Source organism: Eumetopias jubatus, unplaced genomic scaffold, assembly GCF_037043125.1.
Source record: "Eumetopias jubatus isolate StellerSeaLion01/CBP00866 unplaced genomic scaffold, mEumJub1_p1.0 scaffold_4, whole genome shotgun sequence".
Taxonomy (NCBI): domain Eukaryota; kingdom Metazoa; phylum Chordata; class Mammalia; order Carnivora; family Otariidae; genus Eumetopias; species Eumetopias jubatus.
Window position 1 is genome coordinate 91,812,577 of NW_028274810.1, and position 24,073 is coordinate 91,836,649.

The window sequence follows — 24,073 nt, forward strand, 5'->3', positions numbered from 1 at the left end:
TAAGTAAAAATAAAGTTCATTTTTTGTACATATCAATAATATATTTTTATGCAAAAATATTGATAAGAAGAGTTGTATTGTTTACAGTTTTGCAGGAAGGTAGGTGGAATCTCATCTCTTTCTGCGCTCTAATTGTTGCACTGTATTATTTCATCTGAAGTATATGAAGAAAATACAGGCTTACACAGGTGTGTAGTTAGGAAAGGGAGACATATTTTGTACAGTCCTTTTCAGAAACTTGTGGTAATTCTTTGAAATTATGTCAAATTCAGTAAGTGGTGATTTCTTAAACATTATTTGCATTGTGGAATCTGAATCCGTATCAGTGAACTGTTGGTACTCTGGTATGTTAAAATCTACTGGTGTGTCTTGCACTTGAATTAATTATTGATATTATATGATTTGTAACATCACATATTGGTTATTCAAAATACACTGCTTCGCTGAGTTATGTAAAACTTTTTTTTTCTTTAAACATATATCTTTATTCCAAAATCCAAACAGTGTAGCAAAAATATAACTAAGCTATAAATGATGGTCCCCTTCTTTAAGCCTGATGCACTATCGGTTCCAATTAGTGCAGTCTTGATTCATTGCCAAAGAGAATACCTGTTGTTTCTACAGCAGGATTATGTTTCTCCTTACCAAAAGACACTTTTAGTATTAGAAGTGGCTCTTAGTGATGAGAAGACCACTTTTAAAGCACATCATATTATGCCATTCAGGTAACTAAAGCTCTCACTCCAATGATATTCCATAATTTTTGGCTATAGATAACAGGTATAGGGAAAGAGGATTTATGGACTCTGTTTTCTTCCTATCTTCTTATTTTCTATGTGATTTTATTTTTTTCATCTTTTTTATTGTTATGTTAATCACCATACATTACATCATTAGTTTTTGATGTAGTGTTCCATGATTCATTGTTTGTGCATAACACCCAGTGCTCCACGCAGAATGTGCCCTCTTTAATACCCATCACCAGGCTAACCCATCCCCCCAACCCCTCCCCTATATAAAACTTAAAAAAAATTTTTTTTTTACTTTTATATATTTGAGAGAGCAAGCACAAGGAGGGGGGAGGGACAGAGGGAGAGTGACAGACACCCTGCTGAGCAGACTCTCCGCTGATCCCCAGTGGGGCTCAATCTCAGTACCCCAAGATCATGACCTGAGGCAGTCAGACGCTTAACTGACTGAGCCACCCAGGCGCCCTATACATTTTTTATTTCACAGTATAAAAAAATCACATTCTCATCAGAAAAATCTAAATATTGGGGAGGTGCCAAGCTCATAGTGACAGATACATATTTTCAGCAGTCTAATTTTTATTTGAAAGCTTTAATTTTATTATTGGTAACAAATACTGTTCATTTTCCTTGACCTGACAGGCTCGTTTTGTTCATTTTTACTAAAATGTCTGCCATGTACCAAAGTCTTCATAAGCATAGTATGTCTGTTATTTATTCTTTCAAATAAAATGGTGTTGCATGAAAAGAGCATGTGGTTCGGCTTGTATCTCAAGCAGTAGCATAAATGCTATTTCTCAGTACAGACATCTTACTCCAGTAATGCTTTGGAAGTGCTCTATTTATCTTCTCTTACTTGGTCACACCAGTATTAAAAAAGACATGTGCTAAAGCTTCCTTACTATATGGTTCCAGTTTTGTAATGTTTTATATGTGACCACATCACAAAAATGAGAATAGACTTGTGGTTGCCATGGGTTAGATTCATGAGAGGTGGAGGGAAGAAGGAAAGAAGGTGACTGTGGCTATGATAGGGTGATCTGAGGGATCCTTGTGAAGAACCTGTTCTGTATTCTGTCTGTAGTAGTGGGGACACAAATCTCTGTATGTGATAAAATTGCCTATAACTAAATACAGGAATGTGTATGCCCATAAACCTGGTGAATTATGAATAAGGCTGATGTGTTGAATCAGTGTCACTTTTCTAGGTTTGTTGTTGTACTGTAGTTATATGTTACCATTAGCTCAAACTAGATGAAGAGCATCTGTATGGAAACTCTATTATTTTTCAAACTCCATGTGAATTTATAATTACTCAAAAAGTAATAACTTTTGGGGCACCTGGGTGGCTCAGTCATTAAATGTCTGACTTCGGCTCGGGTCATGGTCCCAGTGTCCTGGGGTTGAGCTCGCGTCAGGCTCCCTTCCTCAGCGGGAAGCCTGCTTCTCCCTCTCCCACTCTCTCTGCTTGTGTTCCTTCTCTCACTGTCTCTCTTTGTCAAGTAAATAAAATCTTAATAACTTTTACTTTTACATAAATGGCATTCTTAAGTACTTTTTTTTTTTTTAGTATATAGAGTGTAGAAGTGAAGAATACCAGTAGTTTTACCCACCTTGCTTTTCTGTCATTAGTGCAAGTCTCAACACAGGCTAATAATAGCTTAGCATTAATATTTTGAAAATTTTGGGGGTGCCTGGGTGGCTCAGTCGTTAAGCGTCTGCCTTCAGCTCAGATCATGATCCCAGGGTCCTGGGATTGAGCCCCGCATCGGGCTCCCTGCTTGACGGGGAGCCTGTTTCTCCCTCTCCCACTTCCCCTGCTTGTGTTCCCTCTCTCACTGTCTCTCTCTCTGTCAAATAAATAAATAAAATCTTAAAATTTTTTTTTTTTTTTTTACCTTGGCAGACCCTCTAATTGAGGTCTCAGACATATGCAGTCCATACTTTGAGAATCAGTGGCATAAAGCCTTTATTTTGCTGAGGAAAACAAGTAATATACCTAAGACTGTGTATGGGTCTCTGCATCTCTTTCTGGTGTTTTATACTGTACTCTTGTTTATTAGATATTATTGTACTTCTGTGAAAACACAGAAATGGATGTTTGTAATGGATACAAATGACAGACATGAGAAGAGTAAAACTTTCGAATTAACAGCTTTCTTTTTTTTTTTTAGATTTTATTTATTTGAGAGAGAGAATGAGATAGAGAGAGCATGAGGGGGGGAAGGTCAGAGGGAGAAGCAGACTCCCTGCTGAGCAGGGAGCCCGATGTGGGACTCGATCCCAGGACCCTGAGATCATGACCTGAGCCGAAGGCAGTCGCTTAACTAACTGAGCCACCCAGGCGCCCTCGAATTAACAGCTTTGTATACCTATGCTGTGCAGTATGGTAGCAACTAGTCCTCTTTGGCTATTTAAGTTTAAAATCTGGGAGATTAAATGTGTATAAATAAAATTTAAGTGGAATTAGTAGTTATGGAGTTCAGTTTTGAATGATGAAAAAATTCTATGGATCTTTTGCACAATGTGCATGTAGTTAACACTACTGTCCAATTAAAAATGGTTGAGCTGTAAATTGTATTATGTGTTTTCTACCACAATAAAATATTTTAATTTTCTTTAAAGATTTGTTTATTCATGAGAGAGAGCCAGCGTGTGCGTTGAGTGCGCAAGTACACATGGGAGGGGCAGAGGGAGAGGGAGAGAGAATCCTAAATGCTATTAGTACTTTCTGTGTATATGTGTGCTTATTTCAACACTCTGTCTCAATACCATTCATTCCTTATCATTACATGTTCCTCTGTATCTTTTTTAATGACTAGAAGATTATATCTGTGGCTGAGTAAATCATTTTTACATCTATATCTATCTTTTATTGGTTAAGTTGTGAAGTTCTTAAAAGACCTGCAACCATAAATCTTCAGCCTCATTTATGTACATAGCCCACAGCTATATATAGTGTCTTCTTTGTGTTAGATTTCAGTAAATACTGTTGATTTAATTTTAATTGTGATTTATGAGATGACATTTTATTTATGTTCCAAGAATATTTAGAACTTTGCAAAATACAGAATACCTACTGTATTTTCTGGCTGACTTTTTTTTTTCCTATCATGTGAAGAGGAAGCTGAAGGATAGAGGTTATTTTCATGTCTTTATTAATCAATTCTTTTGATCTTGAATAAGGAAAACATGTAATACAGAATTGTATAAAATAGAACGGTAAGTTGTATCCTATAATGTCCTTCTGATTCCCGTTCCTGTGAAGTAGCTGATGCTGTTTGCTTAGTAAACGTAAGTTTGCTCGGGAAGACATCTAAATTTATGCATTTATGGATATATTAGTTTTATGTATCAAAAATCTACACAAGTAGGGTGCATTTATATTCTCTCATTGACTGACTTTTATATTTTCACCTCTTCCCTAGAAAAACATGGAAATTTAGCATGCCTCCCCTTTATTTGGCCTTATGAATATATTTGTTCCTTGAAAGGGATTTGTGTGTCAAATAGATAAGCTTATTTAAAATGTCAGAATATGGGGCGCCTGGGTGGCTCAGTTGGTTAAGCAACTGCCTTCGGCTCAGGTCATGATCCTGGAGTCCTGGGATCGAGTCCCGCAGGGAGCCCGCTTCTCCCTCTGACCCTCCCCCCTCTCATGTGCTTCTCTCTCTCATTCTCTCTCTCTCAAATAAAATCTTTAAAAAAAAAATAAAATGTCAGAATATGAAAACACTAATTCAAAAGGATATATGCAGCATTATTTACAATAGCCATATTATGGAAGCAGCCCGCATGTCCACTGATAAATTAATGGATAATGAAGATGTGGTGTGAATTGTTGAATCAGTATATTGTACACTTGAAACTAATGTAACACTCTTGTTAACTTTACTGGAATAAAAATTTTTAAAAATGAAATATGGGAGGTATTATCTAATAGCTCTTTGGAAAGTTGTGGGAACTTAATTCTTTTTTTTTTTTTAAGGTTTGTTTATTTGAGAGAGAGAGAGAGCATGGGGAAGGGGAAAGGGAGAGGGAAAGAGAGAATCTCAAGCAGACTCCATGCTGAGCCTGGAGCCCCACATGGGGCTTGATCCCATGACCCTGAGATCATGACTTGAGCCAAAAGCAAGACTTGGTCTCCCAACCAGCTGTGCCACCAGGTGCCCTGTAACTTCATTTTTCAATCAGATTTGCATGTTCATGCACACACATTCACAATATTGAATTTAGTCATTATGGTAGTATTTGTTTCAGGTGAAGGAATTGTCTTAAACAGGATAATATTATTATTTTTAAATATTTTATTTATTTATATGACAGAGACAGCACAAGCAGGGGGAGCAGGAGAAGGAGAAGCAGGCTCTCCTCTGAGCAGGGATCCCGACACAGGGCTCAATGCCAGGACCTTTGGGATCATGACCTGAGCCAAAGGAAGAGCTTAACAGACTGAGCCACCCAGGCACCCCTATAAATTTTTAAAATTTATTTGTTTGTTTTATAGAGAGAGAGAGAGCGAGAGCAGGGTGAGAGGCAGAGGGAGAGAGAGAATCTCCAGCCGACTCCTGCTGATCAAAGAGCCCAATGCAGGGCTTGATCCCAGGACCCTGAAATCATGACCTGAGCCAAAATCAAGAGTCAGACACTCAACTGACTGAGCCACTCAGGCGACCCCTGTTATTATTTTTGTTGGCTTAAGTCCATTGTATTATATTGCAAAAATTGAAAATCTTTGTTGATTTTTTTCATATATTTGTATTTTAAAAACCATCACATCTGGACCTAAGATGCTATATTATGGTGTTCTGTCTTATAATGGAATTTACCCTCAGGTTTTTATCTTTAAATATCCAAAGCACTGTTTCTTAAACAGTTATTATGGACTTAAAGGTTATGTCTGCAGCACAGAAACTGTTTTGGTTGACTTTTTTCTTTCTTTCTTTCTTCTTTTTTTAACTGGCATTCTGTTAACAGTTTGTCAGTTAACACCATTTGCTAGTTTTTGTTGTTACTATTATGTTCTTATTTCCCCAAGTTGATAAAAAAGGTATCAGTGACTTAGGAAGGTTCATTGAAACATAAAAGTAATGATGAAAATGAGAATGCAAGTCTGTAACTCATGTAAACTTGGACACTGAAGTGATTGGCAGTTTAAATAGAAATAATTAATGTATACGTCCTTGGAGAAGTAAGTCTTTGTAATACCTCTGAAGATCCAAAAAGAGAAAGTGCAATCTAAACCTGTGATGACTATTGAAATGATACTCTGTTGATCTGTCCCTAGTACTCTATTCATTTGATATTATGAAATATGTTTATAGAATGTTCCTATTTAAATATTTGCAATATTTTCCAACAAAGTATAGTGGATATTAAGCAAGTTATTCCAGAATGGCTTCATAAACTTGGTGAATCATGTCATTACATGTAGAGAAGAGAGAAAAAAACCTAGACGCATCGTTCACAGTTGCACTCTTTGTAGCATTGACAGGTACAATTTATATCATTCCAGATAAATTTCTAAAACCAGCCACAAAGAGTTGAATAATCCTCTGAGAGGATAGCTAAGTGAGCTCTTGGCAAACTTCCTTTATCTATGCTTCTATTAAAATCCCGTAATGGCACAATGGCCTACGTTGTGAAAGTGGAATCACTTCTGTGTGTGGCTGTCATCAGATATTATGCTTTGTGTTTAGATGAAACTGCTTGTGTAGAATATGAATCTGCTCTTGGCATACTATATAATTTGAGTAGAAGTACTTGATTGTTTTTTGTCTGTTTAAATATTAATTCCGAGCTAAAGGAAAGTAAATTCTTCTATTAGTACTAATTATAAGACCAATGATATAGTGCCAGTATTGGCAGAGAACCAGCTATATGTGTTGCCAGGAATGGTGTATTACCTAATGATAGAACTTGTGCCTGAATGGTAATTCACATGCCGCTTTTTCAGTTAACTGTAGATGTGTTGCCTTATATGGCTCCAGTGTAGAAGATATTAGTGAAAATCTTGAATAAGGTCAAATATGGCCATTATGCATATCTTCAGCATCTATTCTGAAAACAAATTAGGTTGCTCTTCCTTTCTGTAGTACTCTAGCTATGGAAGGGCAAACTTCTCACGTAACTTCTTGAAGGATAGAGAGAACATTTCTGTATTTTTTTTTATAAATTGTACATCTCAGTGTTGTCTTTAGTATTTTTTCTTTAAATTTTTTTATTGTTAATCACCATTCATTACATCATTAGTTTTTGATGTAGTGTTCCATGATTCATTGTTTAGGTTTTGCTTCAGCCAACATCAGCTAAATGTTGAGAATAAAGTATCAAGATTTCCTAAAACCAGCGAGCCCTTACCACTGAGAATATGGCTTTCTTAACATTTGATCACTTTGTTTAATTCGATAAAGAATGAAATTGGTGCAGTATTTTACAACTCTATCCAAATGTTGTCATCGAACTTGATGAAATACTTTTCACCTTAGAGTGCAGACAGCGTTGATAAGAAATCGACTCACCTCGGGCACCTGGGTGGCTCAGTTGGTTAAGCAACTGCCTTTGGCTCAGGTCATGATCCTGGAGTCCCTGGATCGAGTCCCGCATCGGCCTCCCTGCTCAGCAGGGAGTCTGCTTCTCCCTCTGACCCTCCCCCCCTCATGTGCTCTCTCTCTTTCATTCTCTCTCTCTCTCTCTCTCTCGAATAAATAAATAAAATCTTTGAAAAAAAAAATCGACTCACCTCTCTTGGAGAGGAGGCAAGATGGTGGGTAGGGGACCCCTTTTCAACTGGTCCTCTTAATTTAACTGGATGTCTATCAAACCATTTTGAACACCCACGAAATCAATCTGAGATGTATGAATATATATCTGGATCTCTAAAAACAGAAAAGCGACTGCTTTTTGCAAGGTAGGACGTGTGGAGTCATGAATTGGTGGGAAGATACCAGAAGATAAACAGAAGGGGGAGGGAGCCTCCATAAATGGTGCCTGGAAAGTGATATAACACCAGAGCACAAAATCAGAACGCTTAGAAATTTGCTTTAGTGAGAAACATCCCTCTCTGAAGGGGGCTCAGGAAATGAAAAGGCAGAATTCTGTGTAGGGCATTGTAGTCTCAGGTTATGAGGGACTACAGAGCAAAACGGATTCCTGAAATGGTAGAGTGCCTGAGCATTGGAGCCAGGAAGCAGGTTATGGTCAGCGAGCCCAGGAGGGGACTCTCAGCTCCAATCGCCATAAACCTGGAGCCGGGCCTGTTGATAACCGCTCTTTTCTTGAACAGCCTGAAAAAATCTGGAACCTGAGTCTGCGACCGGGCCAAAACTTGCAGAACGGTAGTGGCTGGAAAAAGGCTTGAGAGCGGAACCCAGACCTGATTCCCGAGTTTCGGGTGTGCCCACGAGCCCATAGCTGCTTGCGGTTTTAGGATCACAAAGGGCACTGGTACTCCCCCCCAATACTACCTCTGAGAGAGTTGCTGTGGGCACGCACCGCAGGAGACTGCTGTTTTCAGCGGCGCACGCAGAAGTGGAGATTTTTTGTCCTGGAGGGTCTATTAAAGAGGGCAGATTGAGATTTTTCTGCTCTGGGCCAGAGGTTTGACTGCGGCCATTTTTGCTCTGATCCTCTGAAGAGGTGGGGAAAGCACCCAGGGAACAAAAGCCACAAAGAAGACTGGTTTCCACTGAGCCTATCCTCCTGTCGGGGTGAGGCACCTCCCCCGCCAGGCACGGTTACCTGAGAAACAGTGTGGCAGGCCCCTCCCCCAGAAGACAGGCTGGAAGAACACGCGGATGACAATCCTATGGATCCTATAAGACTGTAAAATCCCAACACCAGGGGAAAATTGTGTATTGAGCTCCAGGTGTGGTCTCATGACTTACTTATTTTTCAGATATAGTTCTCCTTTTCTTTTCTTTTTTCTTTTCTTTTATTCTTCCTTTTCTCATGCTTTTTCTCTGTTGTATTTTTCTTTTTCCCTTCTCATTTCAACTAGATGTCTCTTATTCAACTTATTTTTCATAGTTGCTTTTTAACTTGTATTTTTACACACATATTTTTTATAGATTCAGTTTTATCTTTTTATATATACAAGTTTTACTTTCCTTGTAATTTTGGGATGTCGTGTCCTCTAACACACAGACCAAAGTACACCCATGAACAACTGAAACACCCTGCCTTGTCCACACTGAGAGATTATAGTCCCCCTCACCCCCCCTTTTTAAAAATTTAAAAATTTTATTCCTGTGTTTCATTTTGGCTTTGTTTTTTCGGTGGTGGCATCTGACCACTCCAGATTTTGCTAGGGTGCATCTAGCTTGGGTCTGGTTGATATTTTGTACTCTGTTCATTCATTCAACCATCCCTCGACAGAATGACTAGGAGAAGGAACTCTCAACAAAGAAAAGAACCAGAGACAATGTCCTCTGCCACAGAACTAAGGGATATGGATATAAGTAAGATGTTAGAGATGGAATTCAGAATAGCAATCATGAAGTCAACAGCCTGGCTTGAAAAAAGCATTAGTGACTATATAGAATCTCTAAGGGCAGAAATGAGATCAGGCCGAACTTAAAAATGCTATGAATGAGATGCAGTCTAAACTGTAATCTCTTAACAGCCAGGGTAAATGAGGCAGAAGAGCGAATCAGTGATCTAGAAAAAAACTGATAGGAAGGAAGCTGAGGAAAATAGGGATAGGCAGCTAATAGCCCATGAAAATAGATCAATGAAATGATGCCATGAAATGATCCAATGTCAGAATTATTGGGATCCCTGAGCGGGTGGAGAGAGAGAGAAGACTAGAAGGTATATTTGAGCAAATGATAGCTGAGAACTCCCCTAATCTGGGGAAGGAAACAAGCATTTGTGTCCAAGAGGCAGAGATGACCCCTCCCAAAATCACTAAAAATAGATCAACATCCCAACATATAATAGTGAAACTTGCAAATCTTAGAGCCAAGGAAGCTACCCTGAGAGCAGCTGGGGAAAGAGAGTTCTTACATACAGAAGGAGGAACATCAGAATAAAATCAGACCCGTCCACAAAAACCTGACAAGCCAGAAAGGGCTGGCAAGACATATTCAGGGTACTAAATGAAAAGAACATGCAGCCAAGAATATTTTACCCAGCAAGGCTGTCATTCACAATGGATGGAGAGAGAAAGAGCTTTCAGGACAGGGAGAAACTGAAAGAATATGTGACCACCAAGCCAGCCCTGCAAGAAAAATTAAGGGGGATTCTGTAAGCCAAGAGAAACCCATAAGTCACATAGACCGGAAAGAAACAAAATCTACAGAAGCAGACTTTACAGGCAATACAATGGCACTAAATTCCCATATCTTTCAGTAGTTACACTGAGTGTAAATGGGCTGAATGCTCCCACACAGGGTTTCAGATTGGATAAAAAAGCAGGACCCATCCATATGCTGTCTACAAGAGACTGATTTTGAGCCTAAAGACACCTCCAGATTGAAAGTGAGGGGATGGACAACCATTTACCACGCTAATGGACCTCTAAAGAAAGCTGGGGTAGCAATCCTCATATCAGACAAATTAGATTTTAAACCAAAGACAGTAGTAAGAGATGTAGAGGGACACTATATCATACCTGAAGGGTCTATCCAACAAGAAAATCTAACAATTGTAAAGATCTATGTCTTCAACATGGGAGGAGCCAATTATGTAAACCAATTAATAACCAAAATAAAGAAACATACTGATAATAATACATTCAGAGTAGGAGACCTCAATACTGCACTCACAGCAATGGACAGATTATCTAAGCAGATCAACAAAGAAACAAGAGCTTTGAATGACACATTGGACCAGATGAACTTCGTAGATACATACAGAACATTCCATCCTAAAACAACAGAATACTCATTCTTCTCCAGTGCACATGGAACTTTCTCCAGAATAGACCACATACTGGGTCACAAATCAGGTCTCAGCCGGTAGTAAAAGACTGAGATTATCCCCTGCATATTTTCAGACCACAGTGCTGTGAAACTGGAACTCAGCCACAAGAAGAAATTTGGAAGGAACTTGAACACTTGGAAGTTAAAGAGCATCTGCTAAAGAATGATTGGGTCAACCAGGAAATTAACTTAAACAATTCATTGACACTAATGAGAATGAAAACACATCGGTCCAAAACCTAGCAGTCCTAAGAGGGAAATACATAGCCATCCAAGCCTCTCTCAAAAAATTAGAAAAATCCTGGGGCACCTGGGTGGCTCAGTTATTGAGCGTCTGCCTTCGGCTTGGGTCATGATCCCAGGGTTCTGGGATCAAGCCCCGCATCAGGCTCCCTACTCGGTGGGGAGCCTGCTTCTCCCTTTCCCACTCCCCCTGCTTGTGTTCCCTCTCTCTCTGTGCCTTTCTTTGTCAAATAAATACATAAAATCTTAAAAAATTAAAATCCCAAATGCACAAGCTAACCTTACACCTAAAGGACTTAGAGAAAGAACAGCAAATAAGGCCTAAACCAAGCAGGAGAAGAGAAACAATAAAGATTAGAGCAGAAATCAATGAAATAGAAACCAGAAAAACAGTAGAAGAGATCAACAAAACTAGAAGCTTGTTTTTTGAAAGAATTAATAAGATTGATAAACCTCTGGCCAGACTTATCCAAAAGAAAAGGGAAAGGACTCAAGTTAATAAAATCATGAATAAAAGGGGAGAGATCACGACTAACACCAAGGAAATAGAAACAATTATTAGAAATTATTACCAGCAACTATATGCCAACACATTAAGCAATCTAGAAGAAACGGATGTATTCCTGGACACTTATAAACTACTAAGACTGAAACAGGAAGAAATAGACAATCTGAACAGATGAATAACCGGCAAGGAAATTTAAGCAGTAATCAAAAACCTCCCAAAAAACAAGAGTCCTTTATTTTTTTTAATGATCTTTTTTTTTAAAGTTTTATTTATTTATTTGACAGAGAGGACAAGCAGGGGGAGCAGCAGAGGGAGAGGGAGAAGCAGGCTCCCCACTGAGCAGGGAGCCCAATGGTGGGGCTCAATCCCAGGACCCTGGGATTATGACCTGAGCTGAAGGCAGGCACTTAACAACTGAGCCACCCAGGTGCCCCTCTAACAAACATTTAAAGAAGAAGTAATACCTATTCTACTGAGGCTGTTTCAAAAAATAGAAATAGGGGGCGCCACAGAAATCTGTGGCTAACTTTTGACCCCTGTTTGATGCAGTTATCACCTATTTGATAGATGTGAGATACTTGCTGTCATAATTTTCAGTTTGTGGCCAGATTTAGTATACCTATTGTAAAAAGGGAAATTAACCTGATGTGGAAACTTAATGTTGGTTATTAGAGATGGGTATAAGGTTACCATGCTGAAAGATTGCAGATTTTTTTCCATGTCCAGTATGAAACTTTTTTCATTAGTTTTTTTGTTTTCATTATTTAAAAGTTACAAACTTTTCAAACATTTGCTTTAAAGATTTTTTTTTTTAAATGTAATCTCTACCCCCAATTTGGGGCTTGAACTCATGACTCCAATATCAATGCTACACTGACTGAGCCAGCCAGGCTCCCCTCAAACATTTGCTTTAAATTGTTAATCCCAGCTGAACTGCCACTAAATGGTCAGCAGATGCTAAAAATTTTGAATTTTCTTTTAAAGCAAAGTTAGAATACTTTCTAGAGATACCATTTACTTAGTGACCTTGGATAAGGCACTTGTGTTTTGTTTTTTTAAGATTTATTTATTTATTTGAGGGAGAATAAGGGAGAAAGAGCAAGCTAGCCAGTGGGGGAAGGGGCAGAGGGAGAGAATCTCAAGCAGACTCCCCACTGAGCGTGGAGCATGACATGGGGCTCAATCTCTTGACCCAAAAGATCACGACCTGAGCCAAAACCAAGAGTCACTCAACTAACTGAGCCATCCAGGTGCCCCGACACTTAAATCTTCTGACCTTTGATTTTCTCATTTGTAAAATTGGCACCATGGTAATAAAAGGTGATTGTATAATAATTGATTTTTCCTCATTTTATCTTGGCAACTTCCTTGTGAAGTAGATTAGTTATTATTTTTTACTTTCATGGGAAAGATAAATTACTTGCCCAAGTAAGTGGCAGTTGTTAGGATTTAACACCAATTGCTGTGATTCTGTGTCCATTGCTATTGCCAGTATTGCATTTTAAACATGTTACAGGTTTTTTGCTTTTTTTTCCCCCTGGGTTTCAGTAGCACATAGAATACTAGTTTGTAGTATTTAAAATGGGTTCATAATGAAAAGCTTATTCTCTTATTTTCAGAAAACCTATGGTAAGTTAGTACATACTACCACTTACCCCATGCTTTTATCTAAATTTCGTACTGATTGTAGATTTTTATGTAAAAAAAAAATGGTCATGTAAAAGGATTAAAGCGTAAGCAGAGGAATAGAACAACAGTAATATAGCAGTTAACCTAGTGAACTGCTAATTTGGCTCTGGGATGTCTTCCTCAGTGGCTTTCTTTGCTTGTAGGTACTTTGGAAAGCTCACCAGAGCAGTAACAAGTTCTCTCAGCTATGTTTGATTTTGTTTGTGGCATGGTCTGTCCGTTTCAGAAATAGATGAATCGACAGTGCTCTTTGTACTTCAGTTATCAAATCACTGTACCTAGTCATTGGGTTGCAGATGTCTCCTTATCAGGAGGTTTAAGGTAACCTCTAAAAACTGCTGCTCTGATTCTGAATTGCTGCATATTGTGGTAAAGATAAGTTTTTAAAAGTATAGCTACAAACCATACTAGTAAATACTTCTATACTTTTTTTAATACTTTGAGTTACCCTGCCAGATATATTCAAAATATGACATTGCTCTGCCATTTTTTGACAGACCCCATATCCCTCTGGACAGAATGCAGGTCCAACCACGTTGGTATACCCTCAAGCCCCTCAGACAATGAATTCACAACCTCAAACCCGTTCTCCGGTAAGTACACAGAAGCTTATTCTAGATAATGTTCTCCATTTAAGTTTGTGTTTTTAGGAGCTTGGGTTCCTTTGGCTAAAATTTTTACTTGTTTTTGGGAACTTGTTCCAAGGACAATTTATTTTATTATGATTTATTATTATTATTATTATTGGTTAGCACTGCATTTTCAGACTTTTAATATAGGAATAATTTAAATTTATTGAGAAAAAGAAGAAATGGAGCTTTTTATCTTCTTTTACTTTTCTGTGGCATGATTTTTTTTTTTAAATCTGGTTGCATTCAAGTTCATTTCAACTCTTAATTTGTTGTACTGTTCACAATTCAGGAGGAGAGTAAAGCACAGTGATTTTAAAAGTAAATTAAATTTCATTAATTAGACTCTCAAATTTCAGTGGTTTGGAGGAAGTAAATTTCTGAATTGGTGTCACTAGATCAGTTCTAATCATTTGACAGTTTGGACACATGCATGACATACACCAATGGTGTATTCATTTTTTCACATGGTAAATAAATTGTCATACAAATTAAAATGCTATCATCCTCTTTGCTCATCCTTTACATGGATTGCAATAAATATTGCAAAGACTGAGAATTTACTCAAGGTTCATCCTTCTGCTTCACAAAAGTATACAGTTGCTTCAGCTGTCCATTCCTTAGAACGTCGTTTCCTGCCCTGCATGACTAGTTTTTGCCAGAAGGTGCTTCTGTAACATCTCACATTGTATCTCACATTCCTACTTGTATCTCAGCTCTGTGTTTTCCTCAGTACAGGTATCTTTGGTTCCCTACCCCTGCTTTTTTGCCTGTAGTATAGGGGTATTTCATTGCATTAGCTCCTATTCATTTGGTTTTATGCATGAACTGAGAAATGTTGTAATGTATGAAAGATTGCTCAAAGAACTAGAGATCGTAGACTGCACCACAATGTAATCTCTTTCTTACCCTCTTCCTGTCTTCCTTTTCCCTGTTGCCCTCTTCTCCAGTACCTGTTCTTAGATCCTGGTTCTCCCCAGGGGGTGGAAGAACCTTTCTAAAGAGGTGGGACTTTGGTCCTAGTTGCCTGTATGCTTGTCTTTTTTTTTTTCCTGAAATGATCAACAAGATGTCTGATGCGAGTTGTGTTCTGAGAGTGGTTTGGGGATGTGGATACTTGACTACTTGGAGTGGGCCTGAGATCTCTCCAGATTAATTTAGATAGGCCCTGCTTCTAGTCATTAAACATGGGACGTTATGGTAAGCTCTTATTACAAAGAATTCTATGGCCCTCTTCACCCCCATCCCCCTTTTATAATTATTGAAACAAAAGAAATTTACATGGTTAGAACTGGCGCAAAACCTGACTGAAGAGCTGCATCTCTAAACCAGTTTTTTTGACAGCCCAGCAGAACAGTGCCAATACATTGCACAGACAACTGGAAGAGGAGGAAGGTTTTGGAACAGACTCCCGTTTACAGGTCCCTGGCTGGAAGAGGCTGGATAAAATACTGCATTGTAAGCAATATAACAAACTGTACTTCTTGCAGGCAGTGGTGCCTCTGGCACTCATTTTTGACCACATCCATTTATTGGCTGATGAACAGAAATGCTTTGATTGCTTCTTCTCTGAAAGTCTAACCTAGCATGGCAGTTTCTGCCAGGCATACTGGGGAAAAGAATAACAAATTGGGTGGGTCTTGTTGATTGGGAATTAGACAGGAGTAATTTGGGGTTTAGCTTTTTCTTTATTTTAAACTTGAAGAGGGATATCCCTTTCAGATAAATTTGATTTTAAAAGATAAATTTCAAGGCTTCTTTTTCCCTCTTTCCATTTTATAATTGAATATCAAAGAGGAAATTGTCTGTAGTTGTCAGCCATTTTTCTGTGGTCATAAACTCTTCAGATACTATCCTCTATGCAATTTTTGCCATCTGCTCTGCTAGTGACCATTATCACCCCCATTACTAAAAACCACACACATAACATTCCATTACATATCCCAAAACAAGTGCAAGACTAGCAAACCCTAGACTACTCTTGCTTGTTGTTTTGGGTCCAGTTTTCTTTATTTCATTTGTGTCGGTGCTGGGAGGGTGAAGTTGGGATATGAAATTTGACAGGATTGCATTTTCTTTCTACATCCCAAGTTGCCATAGTCTAGTCTCATCCATCCCACAGCTGTCCCAACTGGTGAGGAGAGGTAAGCTGTTGCACTAAGGAAGGGACCCTTCCCATGGCTTTGTAGAGCAGCTAAAGCTTACTCCATTCTATTTCTGCATTAATGGGCCATTGGCAATTGCACAGTTTAGGCTATTCTGTTCTTCCCTGGACAGCTGCCTTTGCAATCCAAGTGGCTTCAAGTGGCCCCCTCCCTCTTTCAGGTTATCTTTGTGTCCGTATTTCTATTTGATGTATGATATCTTAGTTAAATTCATATTATTGAAAATCTTGTTTAAAAGCAAAAAGATACTGATTAGCTACCTATCTGTTCATTTTCTGGTTATGCTGGAACTCTTTAAACAATAGTTTATTTTTAAATAGCCTCCAGAATACCTCTTAAATGCCTAATTGAAAGAGGGGGAACAGTTTGGCTTTTGCAGTAACCTGTATCCACTGGTTATATTTTGTGGTGCTAAGTGCCAAGGATACATCAGTGTTATGTTGGCCCTGCCCTGTTGCCAACTGTGCCCAGAAGAGTGAGTGGGTGGGTGGGTGGGTGGCGTTAGCATTGGATCCAAGTTCACAGAAGGCTGCTTTCCTTAATATCTACAGTCCTCACCATCTTAAAGACCCCTTAAAAAAAAAAAGAAAGAAATGAAAGTTTCTATTTTTAATATGAGCCAGCAGCGACTACAGTTTGTTCTGTTGCTTACAGTTACCCATAGGATTAAGATTATTGTCATTCCAAGTGGAAAGCTCAATAGCCAATGGTGACTAGTGCAAAATAGACTAGGGTACTTTCCCACTAACTTGTGTTTTGTTTTGTTTTGTTTTAAGTATATTTGTAATTTTATAAGGTACTCCTCTTGCTCATAGAAAGTTCTCTTTTGACTGGAATCTTCCAAATAGATGAAGTTGCAACTTTTATTTTAGAGCCTTAGAAATGGGGCCTTTCTGTGGAACAGTGATAAGACAGGTACTGCTGTACTCAGGTTAATTTTTTAACATGGCCCTTCTCTCCCATTTTCTTCAAAAGTGTCATGAAGAAACATCTCACTTCCACCCCCTACTTTCATACCACATGGGTGGTGTTGCCTATTCTTGAAACTTGATGTCCATAGTAGAGGTATGATCTGTTTTCTTTTCATAATTGGAAAACTGAAAATACAAGACCGCAGTTTCTGTGACGAGACAAAGTTCTACAAGAAGTAAAGCTGCCCTTATCATTTTGAAAAACTCTTTTGTAGTAGTTAGCAAATATAATAGCTGACCTAACATTAATCACACAGGTCATCAAGAGCTCATTAATTTATACTGAATAACTTCGAATTGTGTTTAAGACACATATCATTATTTGAAAAATAGGTGATGTTTAGCTTCTGAGGTGACTTCTTAATCTTCTAAGGTGAATTCTTAATAAAGCGGTCTTCAGCCATCTCCTACATTGTGATGTGCTCCACTGCAATTTTTTGAAAATTATTTATATGAAATAACGGCAGTTGGGGAAATAATTCCACATCTCTTGCACGTAACTTAAATTCTGAGTATGACGGATTGTTTCTTCGTTAATCTTCAGTCTGATTCACCGGCAATGATGAGTTGATGGAAGGAAGGCTCTCTAGGAAATAACTGAAGATGTATTTTAGTTTCTTAAATGTATTACATTAAAGGCTTGTGTGGTTTGCATTCAAAACCGCTTTGTAAGTATTTTCTTCTCACTATTAAAGAGGGTGGTTAAATTTCGATAGTTAATGTATTAGTAGCCAGTACATGACACTATGTCCCGAATAGTTTTCTCTGTCCTTTTTAGTGAAGTCACATTGGAAGTCCAGTTAATGCTCTGGTGAAGAATTAGTTGATCTTAGAAGTTTAGTATTTAAAATTTTATTGGTGGAAAAACTTTTTCTTTCATTGTATACTAGGGAAAATAAGAGTTGGAGTGTGTATTATCTGCCTTCAAGCACTCTATTGGGCTAAGGAGTTATATTTTCTTTTGTTATTCTCAATATCAGATAGCAGTAGGTACATATGGACAGTGTTGTGCTGTTGTGTATAAAAATTGAGAGATTTGATTTCTTTTGCTCTTTTTTCTTCTTGAGCTTATAATAGTACCACTTTGATTAATCATGTTAGAAAGTGATGTTCTTTACCAGCTATTTGCTTTGGTATGCCTGATATTAAACTTCACTAGTTAATTGTATTTAAATATATATATGGTTATTTATATATTTAAATATATATTTATATATTATAAATATGTATATTTATAGATATATAAATGAAATTTTATTCTTTAAGAAATAAAGGAAGATACTGAAATTTCCATTTCATGTGTGAGATACCCCATTAAACCTAAGTAAATTTGAAATCAGTCCTGTTAACATTCTTTATTTTCTGTTGGACATTTTAATTACCTCCTGGCTATTTCTTGTAATATAAAAGCTTTTCTCATTTCCTCCAGCTATATCAGTAGCATAAGCACCCTTGACTTTTTCATGTTTGTCTTAATATAATCAATTAGTATTTCAAACCTTCTTTTGCTTTATTTTAGGGTTGTTTGGTTTTTTTTTTTTTTTTTTTTTTTTTTACTCTTCTATCAGAGAGGTACCCTTACGTGCCTAACAGCTTAGCTGTTTCTCTCCCAGCTGATAAATGGCAAACTATAGCTGGTAGTGGTGTTAACCTGTTGAATCTTAGTACCTGTCTGTCACTGTCCTGCAGCAAAGCTTTGACTGTTTGTGTTTTTGTTTTTTTTCTTGTGGGTTTTTTTTCTTTTGGCATATTGTGTGACATTTTGGTTTTTGTTGTGGTGTTTCTGACTCTTTGTGCCTTTCCTTTTGTGTTTGTTTTTCCTCCTTTTCTCAGTTTGCAGCGGGGCCTCGACCTGCCCATCACCAGGTACTGTACTCTTGCCCCTTCACTATCACCCTTAACTAATAGGTGGGGGCTTTAGTAGCTGCCGACCCTCAGAATGCTGCCATTCCAGCGAACCACCCGACCTGTACTCTTCAAGAGTAGCTGCGGTCTCCTGTGATTCTGTTCTTTTTGTCCTGCACTAATTTCACAGCATTTTGTTATTAACAAACCCATTCCCTTCTGTTAATGGCACAATTTAAAAATAATAGAGTGGTTTTTTTTCCCCCCAAAATAATTGCTCTGAATTTAAGGAACCCTGAAAAATTGTAGATACAGTAAGCCCTCACAGATTTTGTGGATATCTGTATTGTTTAAATTTGACTGGAACAGGCAACATTCTAAGGGTTTTCTGTTAACATTCTGATGTAACTTGTATTGATGTGTATAAAATAGCATTAATATTTCTAAAACCACTTAATTTCAGTTACTAACTTAGATCTAATATAAAATTAACAGTAATACATATTCATTTGCTTTATAGAATTATTCTCAGGATACATAGAAAATAAATACCTTATTTAATTTTAATATATGTAGCTTATTGGTTCTTTTTAAATGAAGTAATTGTATAAATTAAAATTCAAAAATGTATATGCTGACACTAATTTATTTAGCAGGAATATACTAGAGGAGGTGGTTTGGGAGAAAGTCCTTGCAGGGTTTTTCCCTCCAAATAACTTCTTACAGAGTGTCCTGAAACATTTTCTCCTGCTGCAGTAGAAAGGGCCTAGGCCTTACAGATCTGGGTTCATATTACCAGCTTTACTGTGTAACCAGCTGGGTTAAACAGATCTTTTTCTGAGCCTCAGTTCCCTCATATGTAAAATGGGGATAAATACCCTATATTCTATGTTAGGGATAAGATTCTTTAGGCATCTGTCACAAAGTAAACAGCAATAAGTGGTAGCTATTTTTTATATTATTATGCAATCTAGTATGGTTTGATAAGATTAGAGAAATGTTACCCATTGTTTACCTGTGTTAATCATAGTTAGAATTCTTATTACTGAGTAAATGGACATGGTGTAATTATAGGATTTCATTGTCTACCAGTGATTTAATATAAGGCTCTGTTTCTCAAAATAAAGTCTTTTAAATTTAGATGATGTAAAAACCAAGCAAATTCTGAGGTGCTAAGGACACTTTGTAGAACCCAGATGTGGTTGTATGAAGTGGATGGCGATTCTTTGGATTAGATGAAGAAATAAAATTGAGATTTTTTTAGTATCAACAGATAGTGTTGTTAAAGAGCTTGCAGTTTGGTGTCAACTAGACCTAGGTTTAACTCTTATTAACCGAGCGGTTTTGGGTGAGTTATTTACTGGTCTCAACCTCAGTTTTCTCATCTGTAAAATGGGGGCAGTATTAGTAGCCATCTTAGGACTGATACGAAGAGTAAATGAGATAATAGAAGGAAAATGATAAGGAGTATTTAGCATATACTACAGATCTATGGGGCAAGATTACTAATAATTAAAAAGAAGATAAACCCTTAGGTAAAAAGATTGATTATAAATTTTATAAAATATTTAGTCAAGGGTCATAGAGGCAAGGCTTAAATTTTAGTCAGGGATCAAGCCAGAGAGATAACTCCTAAGAGAGAAACCTTGGGAGATCTCTGCTCCAGAAGCAGAGTAGAAAGAAAAACGACTTCTGTGGGCCTTCATAGAAGGCTAAGTGTTTCTATAATTTCTGTTCAGTCACAATGGTCCTTGAACAGGGATGTTGTATTTAAGCCTTTATAAATCGTCTTCTTTGGAAAAATTTGTTTTCTGAACTTTCTTCTCTTTGTCTTTTCTTTAATTCCAAAAACCAAGGAAAACTTAAAGGAGTCTTTGTGAGAAAACGTTGATTTCATTTCTGAAATCATTTTCATGTGTAATATGACTCAAGAAAGTATTGGCAGATTGGTCCTTTATTTAGGATGCTTGTGAAATTAAAAAAAAATAGAACTCCATATGTGTATATACTTATTATTTATTCATTAGCAAGGAAAATAATTCCTTTTTATACTAATTCTTGAAGATAGATTGTTGAGCTGCATCATAAATCCAGAGCATTACTTTTGAATACAAAAACTTCAGGTAGCTGGCTCCTTTTTACTCTGGCATTCCTCCTTTCTAAATAGCAGTTAAAAAGTTTTTCATTACACCAGAGAGAATTAAGTGAGTAAGGAAATACATAACTTTGGTGAGGGAGCAGCAGGAATTAGTTCCCGTGGAGAACTAGAGGAGGGAGGGTGTGGGGTTGAAGTGGCACTGCTGAGCAGAGCTAGCTGAAACAGTGGTGTGGCATAGAGCAAATTGTTAGGAAGAGTTTGCTCTGCTGTATCCATGGATGTACAGGCCAGTGTGGTTTGTTTCACTGTGGAATAGGTACTGGCATTTTGGGTGGGATAACCAGTCATGAAAAACTTCCCTGTAAATTGTAGTTCATTTAGCAACCTTAGGACTCTAAATGCCAGTAGAATTCTCCCAGTGACAATTAAAAAACAAAACAAAAAACACCTTCATATATTTCCAAATAACCCCCATGGAGATGATACTATTTCCCATTTGAGAGTTACTGGTTGAAGTCTGTATTTAAAATGATCTTCTCCTAAAATTTAAAGTCATGTAGAGGGGCTCCTTGGGTGGCTTAGTTGGTTAAGTGTCCGACTCGTGATTTTTAGCTCCGGTCATGATCTCAGTGTCGTGAGACCGAGCCCCATGTCATGCTCCGCAATGGGCATGGAGCCTACTTGAGATTCTCTCCCTTTCCCTGTGCTCCCCCCCCCCCCCCCCCGTGTATGTGTTGAAAGAAAGAGAAAGAAAGAAGGAAGAGAAAGAAAGTCAGGTAGAGGTTCATAGAGAAGGAGATGGCTCATAAGAGAAAACAGTACATAGAGACTAGTATAATGAGAGTAAACAGTAAAAAACATTGAGTGGTATACAGAGAATACATTTTTTTCATTTATGTCCTAGGTTATTTTTGGTTTGTTGTGAATTGAAGGCACAAATGGTTTTTTCATTTATAGTTGTTTTCTTTGGCCAGAAAGAATTAAATCAAGGGTTAGAATTAGCTTTGATTAGTTAAACTTAGTGAATAGATTTCTCATTTCTCTTTTATTGAATTGTTCATCAGTGGCTACCTTTCTGATCACATATCCTTTCATGCTTTGATCTTTTTTTTTTTTTACACAATAATTTGATGCTGGATGATATTTCCTATGATTGTTGTTTCTAAAGTCCAACAGTAAATACATAAGTTTTTGTGAATGCTTAGTAACAATTGGTTCTATAAACATTAGGAAGGAAAAAATATTGTTATTTAGATAAGCTTAATTGGAGGTAATTGCTTGTGAAATGAAAACACGGTTGTCCAGTTTAGTAATCTAGAACCTATGTATGTATTTTTTCTTCTTTGTAAAATGAAGTAAACTGAATTGAAATGAAACAAATAAGATTGTGCATAGTAATATTTTTAGTTTAATAGGACCAAGAAACTTACAGAATGTATTTCTTGGAACTACTTTTATTTAGAGTATCTTTATGTGTGGCCAGCCAGAGCTCCTACTGAGTCCCTCAAGTCAGGGATACCGTGCTCCAGTTAGAATTATGTCAGCCATGTCTTCTTCCAGTACCATTAGTTTTTGGCTTTTACAGGGATTCTTTAATTAATTAGGATGTTCTATTTTCTTACATTTTGTAACCTGAAGAGAGCTTTAGATTAGACTAACAGTTTTCTTCAAAGGTAAAAGAAGTACTAAGTAATTTTATATGCAAACACCCGTGGCTTTAGAAATATGTCAACTATTTTTACTCTGTTTGAAAATCCCAAGGTAATTAGAAACTGAAAGAATAGAATGTACACTCATAAGTAAAGCAAGTCACTTAGTATAGTGTAGATTCTGGCTTGTGTTATTAGTTTCATGTTTAGTAGTTGAAATTCGTGTAGTTGTGGGTTAAAGTTACTTGTGTTCCTGTCATTTTACTTCTGGGTTTCACAACAGAGAACAAGTGTTGGTTAAATACTATGGCTGAGTAGTTTTTGCATTTTGAGAAAGACCAGGGAATTGGTATTTAAAAGTGTTCCTAGAACAAAAACATTTTTCAGTGTGTTGATACATGATTTTAATTCCCATAATATTCACAAATGTTGAATAGTATGCCATATTAAAAGCAATTGGATTTAGTGTAAAATAAAAGCTTGATAAAGCTTAACAGTATTTCGCATCAAGGAAATATGTTACCTAGTGGCAAGCAGCATTGAAACTGTGCATGTTTTCCTGTTTTAGTTTTGTTCTTTTTGCTAAAAGATTAAAAGAAAAGAAAATAGCTGGCTCATGTTGATTTTTTTTGTTGTTGTTGTTATGAACCTTAAAAGATTTCTGTATTCAAACTTGTGTTGTTACATTTGAAGTCTTGGTTTCTGGTAGAGAAATATTTGTATTGCTCTAGGCAGTTTCTTAGATTTGGAAAGTAAAATAAATGAAGGCTTAGGGCTTGCCTCCGGGGCCAGTTCTGGCATATCAGAGTCTAATGGATATTACTTGGAAATAAGATCAAGCATTTATGCAGTCTTATGACCAGTCCTCTTATATTTTTCAGAGCTTAATGTAAGTCAGTCTTGGGCAGTTTTATCTAGTGCCTTATTCACCAAAGAGTTGTAGGGTTATGGCAGAGATAGTAAAGAAAATACAGGTTGGGAGTTGGCATAACTTTTTTTTAAAGATTTTATTTATTTATTTGAGAGAGAGAGAATGAGAGAGAGAGCATGAGAGAGGGGAGGGTCAGAGGGAGAAGCAGACTCCCTGCCGAGCAGGGAGCCCGATGCGGGCCCCGATCCTGGGACTCCAGGATCATGACCTGAGCCGAAGGCAGTCGATTAACCAACTGAGCCACCCAGGCGCCCCGGGAGTTGCCATAACTTTGAGCCTCAGATTTCTTATCTGAGAAATGGATAAAATATGCTCATAAATAATAAAATATTGAAGTGTTAAAACAGCAGCACCTATTTCCTAAGGGTGTTGTGAGGATCAGAGTACCTGCCTGTCACAGTCCCTGGCACATAATAGATTCTTGGTAAATGTCAGTTTCCTTTAATAGTGACACAGCCTATCTTTCCACCCCTTTCTCAACCTATTTTTACCTGTGAGCGAAGTATTCTACAAGGATGTTCATTTTTGAGTCTACATCATGATCAGACAGAACACCTTCTGTTCCTGAACAGAATCCTTAGGATTTTTTTCTTCCATCTGACCTAATCCTCCATGACACTACTGTCTAATAGAACTTTCTGTGGTGGTGGTGAAAATGTTGTGTCTGCGCTGT

The 24,073-nt window shown here is 37.4% G+C and overlaps 1 protein-coding gene across 14 annotated transcripts in view; it reads left to right on the forward strand.

The window, feature by feature from the left end:
• The window catches only part of EIF4G3 (eukaryotic translation initiation factor 4 gamma 3), a 336,241-nt gene that overhangs the window by 159,307 nt on the left and 152,861 nt on the right, over window positions 1-24,073 (forward strand). For 13 of the 14 annotated variants that reach the window (XM_088022577.1, XM_088022578.1, XM_028090801.2 and 10 more), the window contains 2 exons: window positions 13,610-13,705; window positions 15,086-15,199. In XM_088022577.1, the coding sequence (XP_087878703.1) occupies window positions 13,676-13,705; window positions 15,086-15,199 (144 nt within the window). In that variant the 5' untranslated portion in view covers window positions 13,610-13,675. The remainder of the gene's footprint in view (window positions 1-13,609; window positions 13,706-15,085; window positions 15,200-24,073) is intronic. The other variant, XM_028090797.2, reaches the window with a different exon arrangement.